Consider the following 11,586-nt stretch of genomic DNA (forward strand, 5'->3'; position numbering starts at 1 on the left):
TTATATTGCAGCATTTTGCAAAATATGTCCTTTCTTATTTCACATTAGAAAACAAGTCACACAGGTTTGGAATGAGACATGGAGAATAAATGATTTGGTTTTGGTGATCTATGTCTTTAAGAGTCTAACTTTCCTATTTCACTCAATAGGATCACATTAACATGAGATAATCTCACAGCAGACCAGTACTGACAGCAGAGCAGAAAATATGATTTATGCAGGTAGCAAATAAAATGTGCATTAAAACAAGAAAAACACTGAGCTTCAAAACAAACAAGGCAATAGCACATAAGAGATGTAAATCTCTCAATCTCATTATCATAAAGCTATCAAAAGGGTTCAAAACCCTCTGTAATAAAGCAGTTGGTCGACACAATGAAAGTTGAGGTTGGTGACGATAAGTTTTCAGTGCTTTCTCACCTAAACTTAGCTTAACATTAGTAGCTATAAAGAGATCTGCTTTTTATTATTTCAGTAAAAAAGAAAACACAGGTGAATATACCCAGTCAAGAGATTAAAGCAACAAGTGCAGCTCTATGGAAAAAATAAAGTCGTCTAACAAAGATATAAAACCAAAGATTATAACGCAATTAAAGCTCAAGTCAAGGAACAAGTAATACATAAATCCCCAACAATATGTTGTTCCTGTGTGTTCCTCCACCAAGTAGACGTGACCATCCCAGTGCAACTAAAAAGTCCTACTTTCATTCATCCTCATTCACTCCTCCTCTTCTTCCTCATGGGAGGGGCCTCTGAGTGAGGCAGGGCCTACATGCTCCTCCTCCTGCACATGCTCAATAGCTACTATGCCCGTGAGGAGAGCATAGCTCAACATCGCTGCCACGGCGACCAGCACTGACAGCAGCTGCTTGCGTCTCTTGTATGGCTCGTTGTCAAAGTCGCTCCCCTGCTGTGTGCTGGACATCGGACGATTGACGCCCTCTGCAAACAGAACAGACACGAACATCAGGACTCAATGACTCTTATGCTACAGACAGAAGAATGGACTTTTTGTTCTTTGCAAACACTTTATTGTGGTTATTGGTCACCTTTACTCTCGCTGGGGAAGTACAAGCTCAAGATGTTGCAGCAAAATGTGTTCAAGTTGTCCAGATTCTTCAAGTTCTGCTGCAGTCGGCAGTTAGGCAGCCGGATCTTAATAAGCGGAGCTAGATGACCAAACACATACGCATCTAGAGAAGAGGGCCTTTAACACACATACAAAAACATCAAATGTATATAAAAATGTATAGAAAATGTATGTACTAAACCTAACCCATAATCAACTGAGAGTAAAGCTCAAAGATCAACCTTGATGTGTAAAACACTTACGAATCTCCAAAGAAAAATGTGTTCGATCCCAGACGCTGAGAAAGAAGATTCAGGCACTCCAGAGCATCATGGTAAAGCTGGAGGGAAAGGTGGAAAGAGTTACAGAGAATAGAGACTGAGAGGATGTAGAAGAAACAACTTGCCTAGATTACAGATTCGTATGTCCTCTTTTCCTCTATTCATGTTATTGTTGGAATCACTATCAGAATTGTTGTTGTTTTTTTTTTACAGCTGATGAACGATAAAAACATTGACAGCCAATCAGAATCCACCTTTAAAGAGCTTGAGTGCAGACATAACTGCAGTATGGGCTTATAATAAACAGAATGCACTGGTGTGTGGGCGCTAATATAAGTTTCTTTCTTGGTGTGAATGTGCTAGTAAAGAGATAGTCCACTCAAAAATGGAAACTGTCATCATTTTCTTCCCCTCATGTCTTTCCAAACCTGTATGACTTTCTTTGTTCTGCAGAACACAAAAGAAGATATTTTGAAGAATGCTGGTAACCAAACAGTTTGGTTCCCATTGACTTCCATTGTACGGACAAAAATACAAAGTAAGTCAATGGGAAACGAAACTGTTTGGTTCCCAGCATTCTTCAAAATATCTTCTTTCATGTTCTGTAGAAAAAAGAAAGTCATACAGGTTTGGAAAGACACAAGGGGGAGTAAATGATGACAGAATGTTAATTTTTTTGTTGGACTATTCCTTTAACACTGCATTAAAAGTAAACTTTGTTTTTTATCCCAAGCAAATTCATCATAAATATAACATTCAATATATTGCTCAGCCACAGGGAGCATAACCCCAGCATGCATATTGTGATTCACAGTGTCATAAATAAGAAGAGTTGTTTCCCAACATCAGACTAGCAACTATCTAGCATAGAATTCTCTGCCAGAATGGAACTTCTGCTCTATTTGAGCCCAGATTCCACACATCTGCTGGTTTATCAGTGTCCTCTTCAGGGACCAGAACACTATTGCCTCTGGCTAGAGTCTAACAGCCGCCCTGGTGTCTCAAGGAGGTGTTATTGTCACAACAAAGACAGCCCACTCACCATCTGATGCATATCGCACAGCAAAAACAAACACTATCAAGCACAATATCCACAATTCCACCAACCTCCTCCTCTGCCTCTTCTCCCGCCTCCAGTGAACTGTTTCCCCGGATCAGGCGGAGTCGCTCAAGCTGCCTGTTTTGCATGCGGCCCGGCAGGAAGAAGTTGAGTGGGAAGGACATATTCTCTCCATGCCAGCGGCGCGTCACCTCCACGTAGTTCTTAGGATCGATCCATAAAGCATAGATCTGCCGGGACACATGAGAGTTTGAGCAAGTACCCATCAAAACTTTCCTCTTCGAGGTTCAGGATTTGAATCTCACCAGTGCAGGTAACAGTCGCTCCTCCAGTAATGAGATGAAGGCCAGAGTGTCTGCACCCTCCTTGGCCGAGAGATCATAGTCTGCATTGTATTTCTGAAACACAAATTTCCAGTATTACTATTACGTCTGCTATTGTTCAAGAAAAACAGGTACAGGACAACCTTCCCAAAGTCACTGGCAGAGCCAGTGTTTACAACTGATGAATGGCTTATTTATATGGTGCTGCTGGGATTTTGTAGGCCAACTCGGAAGTTAGCATTACCAAAGACTCAGCCTCAGATGCCAAGCCCATGGACCACTGGCATCTGATGCACAAGGCACACAAAAACGTAAACACTTTGGGAGTTTCGAAGTTGTCATCTGATTGGTTGAATTCTACAGGATTTCTGTGAGATGTGTCGCATTCTTTTGCATTCCACCTGGAACCAAAGGCATTGTGATGTTAAACCCCTTCATGGAAGAGGCAGTCATGTTTACAACTGTGACAATGAGCGCTTATCAGGATCAACTTAACACTGGACGTTGACAAGTATGTGAAGTTCATGGCGTAGACTCTTTAAAGATGGGCAAGAGCTTTGCTTGAGGCACTTAATGGAAACAAAAAGATTGCTTGCCGATCTGCTATTTTAGGGACATTGACTACATTTTCACAGCCCCAAACATTGGCTACGCCAATAAGATTTTTTCATCGGCTTTTTGATTATTGCAGAAAGTAAGCTCTGTGACCAACAAAAGTTTATGATTCCCACAAATTTTGCTCATCAAGAAAATCTTTGCTAATAAAAGTTTTATGAATTTTGAAGCCTGAATGCATAAGGCAGAAGCAAAAAGGTAAACGTTTGGCTATAAACGAACTACACTACAGTCACTTTTGACAAATCTTTTAATCTTTATTTAAAATCTACAAGTTGGAGAGTCTGAGTTAGAATAGTTTGCAACTTTTTCTTTTTCTGACAAACTCTGTATTCTCATTTAGCTACTTTTCAGCAACAGCCATTTTTCAAGACACGTAAAAGCTTAAAAACATTTTTTTTTATGTCGTACAATAAAATGTGAAAATATCTTGAGCTTGTGTTAACCACAGAGGTTATTTCAGGCATTTAACCAAAAACCTATTCAAAAAACCCACTGACTTTGGGACTATGGAACCAGAAGTTCAAAAATGCTAACTTACTTCCAGGACTCGGGTTGCAGCACTCTATTGGAGAAAGTATTTTAGCATCCAAAAAGTTGTGTAGAGTTTTGTGAATAAAGCTGCAAGCACTGACCTGATCTGTATATGCTCCTGACTCTGTAAACGGCTCTGGGTAGAACAGCACTGCTACTGGTAGAAACTATAAACGTGTTTCTAGGAAGGGTTTTGATTATGCACCTAATTAAAACCTTTCCTGAAAACAAATGTTTATTGTGTCTAATTCCATTCAAATTTAATGGATACCTTCATTGTGCAATCAAACATGATTAATGAGAAAATTAGAGGAGCATTTATAATGGCAGCAGGCTTCACTAGAAAGGCTGTGGTACACAAATGAACCCGAAACTACAAAATTAAGCTTTGTTTGGTACAAAATGAGCACATGACGAGGTGAAATATACAGGGACACTTGTATAATGCATGATGAAAAGCAAAACGTGACCATGACAGCAGTGAGGTTTTGCGGGCAAGAGATAATCACCTGTTTCCTCAACTGAATGATGATCTGATTGGGTTGAGAGCAGCTGCCTTCATCTTTGGTCCTGAGAGCAGGAAGTGAACCTTCAGCGAAGACATGAGCATAAGTAAAAAAAACGATTTTCTATAGGCCTATAAAGATGATCAATGAAACAGTCATTTAAGCTTTTGATTATCACTCTGGATATCAATAATAGAAATGCGTGATCTTTAGAAAACATAACAATATTACATAACGACCAACATACAACTACTAGTCCAAAATTTGGGGTCGGTAAGATTTTCTTAATTTTTTTTGAAAGAATTCTCTTATGCTCACCAAGGCTGCATTTACTTTACCAAAAATACAGTAAAAACAGTAATATTGTGAAATATTATTACAAATTTAAATAACTGTTTTCAATATATTTTAAAAAGCCATTACTTCAGTCTTCAGTGTCACATGATACTTCAGAAATCATTCTAACATGCTGATTTGCTGCTCAAGAAACTTTTCTTATTACCAATGTTGAAAATAGTTGTGCTGATTAATATATTATATATAAATGTATATAAATTACTTATAAAAAATTTTTTTTACAGTGTAAAAGAAAAGCATTTATTTTAAATAAAATTTATATACTAACAATTTAAGTCTTTACTGTCAATTTTGGTCAATTTAATGCATGATTGCTGAATAAGCATTCTTTTTTTTCAGAAAATATAAATAAATAAAATGATCTTCTAAATAAATAAAGAAATTAAGTAATTTGTTTATTTATTAAGGTTCTACACATCCAAAGATGATGTCTGCTAAAATGTGATAAACAGGCTAATTAACTGTTATGCTCTAGATGATCTTTATTTGAATTTTATTTCTTTGTAAAGAATGTCAAAATTAATGCAGTACATATGTTGTTCCTGCAAAGTCAAAGGGTCTACCCAGCATAAACCTGTTGAAGGAACATTGGTCTTCAATATGGAATATTGAATAATAATATAATTATTAATAATAATAATAATAATAATATAATATTGAAGAAGAATCTTTGGAAGAATTCAGGAGCCAAGGAAAATAATAATGGAGACAGACAAGAATGTGGAAAGAGAAAAAAATACAGATGCAAGTTATCAGCAGCTCGGCAGGAAAGAGGAAGAGGCCTGTGTGCTTCAGTTAAAACACACGCTAATGTGGAGTGTTTGCCAAGAAACAGATTGTTGAAACTCTGTCTGCTTACCTGTGGGGCTTCTCCAGGGGTTAGAAATCTTGTGAATTTTGAGTGGAGCTCCAGCAAAGCGAGCGTATGCCTGGAAAATGATATAAAAGACATTATTATTATCATTATGTACACTAATTCCATTTTAGAGTTCTGGTTAACAAGATTTAAGCTTCCAAGATTAGACAGAATCTGGTTATGAGTGTGTTGCTATAGCCTCATGTCAATATGTGGCATTCTGGTCTCTAGATACAACTCCCTCCTCCAATGCAACTTTACAGGATTTTATTTACCGTTTGCCATCTGCTAGGCCAACATTAAAAATCTTACGAGCTAGAAAAGCTATTTTAATTGATCATCTGAGGTATCATTTATGTACAAATTTACAAACCAACCTAAGTAAGAGCTGTGTTGCTTTCCTTGGCAAGCTCCACTAAATTACAACAAGCAACAACACACCCTTCATACATACGCAGATGAAGATAACATAGTATTGCAACAAAAGCAAGAACACAAGAACACCTAGCTAACTTCAACAAAACAGCTCCATTCAGCTCTTGGACAGGATTAGGGGTTTAGGACGAGATGCCTCATTTTACGACGACATCCGATAAAGAGGGACATAATTTCACATTCCAGCACATGCAGCCGAGAGCTGACAGATTGAGCACTACACACCTGGCTCAGACGTCAGACCTTCAGCACGTCGTTTAGCAGATTCTTTCCATTGAAAGCATCTTATACTGCTGATCACTGGGGTTAAATTCCCTGGAGCGTTTCTTTACAATTCAGACTGAAGCCAAGAGTGGCTCAGGCACAATCAGCCTTGGTTCTTAAAGGAATAGTTCACCCCAAAAAAAAAAAAATCGACAATCTGTCATTACTGTAATTACTTAACCTCATGTAATTTTTGAAGAATCTTCAAGCAGCTCTTGAGCAACTGACCTTCACTGTGAAGCTCCAAACATGATAAAATACAATAAATTAAGCAGTTATTACAAATAAAATAAATAGGAAATAGTATAACAAATAACTTCAGGTTATAACTTTATTTTTATTCTAAAACACTTACGTGACACTACATAGGATAAGTGGGTATAGAAAATGGATGGACATAATTATGCCACAAAATATGCCAGTCTGTTCTTCAGAGATTTTGTACGGCTTCAGGAGATATGAATAGTATGAACTTCTTTAATGTTGGTTTTGGAGCTGTAGTCACTATGAACTGTCCTTTAATGGAAAAGAGCTGCATAAAGATGCTTCAGATTGTGTTTCAGTGAAAAAAACAGCAGCAGAATAATTTCTGGGTGATTTCTTTAACATTAGGCTACCAGCACTCACTAAAGGAAAGCGGATTTGTGGAAAAAGCTGAGTATTGAGTTCTGAAATTTTCTCCTTTTCCCAGTTGCACTCGAGCAGTGAGCTGGAAAATTGCCGTAAACTTAATCAAAGGCTGACAACATAACCTCAGCTTTATTACTAAACTGAATCCTACAGAATACTAAATTGTGGCTTGTAAAGTAGAGAGGATCAAGTTTGGAAATAAATCATTCCTATGTGAACAACCGGTACGGTCCACAGCAAATATGAGGAGGAAAACTACAGCTGGCTGAAATCCACTTTGCCCACAGTAACAGCAGTTCATCAGACTCCTGCTGTACACATAAACACACTGAAATTAGGCCACGGATGACAGAACAGCTTCTCTTGAAAGTGCAGATGGTAATAATTAGTTTGAGCCACTCATAAGATCCTTAAATAGAGTGGCACAGATGATGATTGGACTATCCTGGTTTTAAGCCCCGCCCCCGCCCTGCTGCATGTCCAATCACTGCTCTGTCGTTAAGGAACAGTGTTCTAATATAACCAAAACAAAGCAACCACACCAGAGGTTAATTCATCAATAAACAAACGCTAGAGTAAATGTTTTTGCTGAACAGTAACACTTCATACTTTTTCCTAATCGGAGCACTTTTTTTTAATACATTTTTTTAAATGTATAAGGTGCACCAAGTTTACCATGAAAAGAAAGGGATAGTATTTTTGACAAGATTACACTGGATCCATATTAAGTGTTAGTATAAATTCCAAGACCACTGCAAAACATCAAGCACTGCATATAGAAAGAATTGACTTCATAAAAATCAAATAAGCATACTTTTAAAATCAAGAGAGAAACTTGTAGAATAAAGCAAGCACGTATCATCACAAGAGATCTCTTAAATAAAAGTAGGCCTGTCATAATTATTACAGAAATGCCTGGTCAGATTATTATAATAATTAAATAATTTATAAATAATTTATGCATTTAGCAGATGCTTTTATCCAAAGCGACTTACAGTGCATTCAGGCTATACATTTTTTTACCAGTATGTGTGTTCCCTGGGAATCGAACCCACGACCTTTATATTATATTATATTATTTGATTAAATAATATTAAATTAAATTACATCGATATATCACAATATATATACATATACATATACATATATATATATATATATATATATACATATTAAACGAATACAATAAATGCAATGAAATTGTTTTTTTAAATTATGTTGTTTAATTTTATTTCTCTTATAGGAGCACTCCAAAGCAGTTGAAATATTTGTATTTTAATACATTTTACATTTTTATGCCATTTATTCACATTATGGCATAAAAATGTAAGTTAATGTGACTAACATCTTAATCTTCTCTAATGAAAAAATAATAATAATAATTAATTATAAACAACAATTAATCACTGTCAAAAATGTTATGATAGTGACAGGCCTAACGTCATGTTGGCAGCCACCAGGCAAATCTCCAGACATCCTCAGACCTTCACATGCAGTTACAATTTAATGCAACTATACCTTTTCTGGTGAGATCATCTGGAAAATTCTGAATGAACTTCACATTACTAAACCATCAGACACAGGGAGCAAAACATGCCTGTGGTTTTTATAGCCCAGAGTAGGTGCAGACAGACTGTAACGCACAGACATCATCCTGACCGCTGGCGAACTGGAAAAATCCCACCACACTCTTTGGAGCGTCCAAAACACACTGATGTAATCTAATCACTTTAACATGCGATTTCAGCAACAGTGACCTGGTTCTGTGCCCACATACAACCTTTGTTGATTAGGAATAAAATGGATCTGAATGCAGTCTCCAAAGCTGCCAACAGGAGCTGATATTGATGTTAACTCCAGATGACAGATGTGGGTTTGTGGTTTACAGTAGCACAGACAGGTGGCGCCCTGGTGTGACCAAACTGAAGTGGAAAAATATGAACAGTGGAAGAAATGTATCCAACATGATGATTCATGCAACAAAAATATCTGTAGATAAGCACCTTGGCTGTGGAATTAACGGAGATATTAAAACACAAGAGCTTAAATCATGAAAAGCAAACAGTGGAGATTTTCCCGTTTCAAAGGGCAGCATGATCTGACTGGTACTTAGACACTGTAAAATCATGGTGCAGCAAAACACATTTGACAAGAAAAAAAAAGCAACTTAATATTGTAAACTGTTATTTAACTAAAAATAGTAGTTTAATAATCTCCAGATTTTCATTCTGGAAAATAGATAAGATAACAGTAACAATAAAATTTCTTATATAATATAAAATAATAAAATATTGTCATTATTCTCCCCGTGAACCTGTGGTTTGGAGAATGGATGGATGGATTAGAGTGGATATTTTGACATTTCAAATAAAATATATTTCAGAACTTAGTTTTATTAAAGTGCATGTAAGTAGAAATAACAATAAAAATTGAAGAGCGTTAATGCAAGAATGAAATGCAATTTATTTTTTAATGCATCAAGCAGTCATACACTTTAAATATTTATCAGGTGCATTATAAATGATGCCAATGTTAGATACACAGCTGTGCTAAAGTGCTATTAAAAGGATCGAGAAAGCACTCAAATGTTTAACATTTTACTTTCAAGATGTCAAAGCTAATTTAGTACCACTTAAATGCAAATAAGTTGTGATAAGTAGTTCTGAAATAATATATTATGCAAGTATGTACTTTGTAAGTCGAGCCAGAGGTGAAAACTCACCAGCACGATGAGACAGTCCGTATTTACTGACGGTAAACCCAAACCAGCCTTCCAGCAAAACAGCTCACTGGGTGCCGCCATCTTTAGAATCCAAACACCTGTGACCCGGAGCTGATGCTTCGACAAATAAAAGTCCCAACAACTCTTTTCATTCAAAGCTAAAATAACTGTTTTAAATAACAGTTTTGACGCACTAGTGTACTCACAATAACTTGAAATAACTTTAAAATGTATGTACATTATAAAGCTGTTTTTAGATGTACATTAAGATTGGAGTAGCTAATGGCTGCTGAAAATTAAACTTTGCTATCACAACAATAAATGACATATTAAAACATAATAAAATAGAAAACAGTCATTTTAAATTACAATAATATTCGACAATAATACTGTGTTTTCACTGTATTATTGATCATATAAATACGGCTTTGGTAAGCATTAAACAAAACAAAAAAACCTTTGAAATAAAAAGTTTTGAACAGTACTGTTTGTTTATTGTTTATGGTAACTGAAAGATTTTTTTTTTTTCTAATTCACTTTTGTAAACACTATATATACTGCTAACTGTGTAGGAATATTGCTGTCATTTAATATGTGTTTTGACTTTTTTGATACTTTTGTAGTAACAATGTCTATTGTATTTGGCATTTATATGGCATTATTTGTAAGGTACTTGAACTGAACTGTGTGTCTTTGTGTTTTATATTACCAGTGTTTGAAGTAGGGGAGAACAGAGATTTCATATCTTGGCCAAATGGACAATCAACCGCATGTGCTGCAACTCTCCATCCCAAACAGCTGCCAAGAATTCATCCATGAGTCAAAACTGTATGCACACATGATAACATCATCTCCAGAAACTCAGGGGACTGATAGAGTCCAGTACATTCCTGTTCAGGACATGAGCACCCATCCCGTCCGTTTGTGTGACCTCTGAGTTGGTTTCAGTAATCCTCTTCTCTTTTTTTTAGAGCACTTTTACTCAGTCTATGGCCTGGGGAAACATATGTAACCACTTAATGTAACTGTGTGTTCCCATTTAGATAATTAAGTTTCATTGAGGGTAAAGACAAGGAAAGTTCAACATATAGAGAAAATCTCTGGAAAAGGGCTTTGGGCATCATTGGGACATTCCCGGAATTCTCTGAAACTGTTCCAAGAACAGGCTAAAGGGCAAAAGGAACCATGCACATATGTATGTCACTTAGAGCATGGTTTTAAAGGAACATCCAATAATACTTAAAGGACTGGAAAATTATACTAATAATTATTATTTAATGTAACAATTAAAGCTACTATAAATTCAGTCCAGGGTGTCACTAAACATTTCAGACTGTGTGTGGTAAGATGACGTCCTTCCTCCCACAAGCAAACATCAGGGTGGCATAAAGCACTTCACTGAAGCCCTGTGGAAAAACCAAATGACCCGTTTAACAACTCAAATTTCAGACACAGACAAACACACAAACCTCAAGTGAATAAAACACCACTGATCCGAGAGGAAGAGTTCTTACCACAGTGTCTGTGACCTGGAGGAAAAAGCATCAAGGGATTTTAAATATTTATATGAATGCAGATGATTTTGTTGAACCATCTGACACAAACATGCCAAAATATTGTTTTAACTCTAATGCAAACTGGAAACACAATAAAAGACACTTCTTATTTCATTTATCTGATGGGATACTTAAACAGGCCGACAGATGTGGTTATGGCTATTAAAATGTCTTGAGGAGAGAGTCGCCCACTGCTGCAGCCAGACAAAACACACACACACACACACTTCTGCGGGATAATGTCACTGCTGATGTCACAGGTGATGTCATCACATAGATTAATTTCTGCAGAGGTGAGGTGTGCTATTTATGGTGAGAAGTTATGACCATAAATATATAATGACCTACCCCATGCACCCCCCCCCCCCCCAAAAAAAA

At 36.5% G+C, this 11,586-nt stretch overlaps 1 protein-coding gene across 1 annotated transcript; it reads right to left on the reverse strand.

Annotated features, from left to right (window-relative positions):
• Positions 1-189: 189 nt before the first annotated feature.
• Positions 190-9,772, reverse strand: LOC107686169 (metaxin-1-like). Its single transcript, XM_016483070.1, has 8 exons — positions 9,653-9,772; positions 5,605-5,674; positions 4,392-4,471; positions 2,716-2,808; positions 2,458-2,640; positions 1,333-1,409; positions 1,050-1,207; positions 190-942 (listed from the first exon to the last, which is right to left on the reverse strand). Exons 1-8 carry the CDS (start codon positions 9,731-9,733, stop codon positions 719-721), a joined length of 966 nt encoding a protein of 321 aa, XP_016338556.1. The 5' UTR covers positions 9,734-9,772; the 3' UTR covers positions 190-718.
• Between the last annotated feature and the right edge of the window lie 1,814 nt (positions 9,773-11,586).

This window comes from Sinocyclocheilus anshuiensis, unplaced genomic scaffold, assembly GCF_001515605.1.
Source record: "Sinocyclocheilus anshuiensis isolate Anshui unplaced genomic scaffold, SAMN03320099.WGS_v1.1 scaffold389, whole genome shotgun sequence".
In the NCBI taxonomy this organism is placed as follows: domain Eukaryota; kingdom Metazoa; phylum Chordata; class Actinopteri; order Cypriniformes; family Cyprinidae; genus Sinocyclocheilus; species Sinocyclocheilus anshuiensis.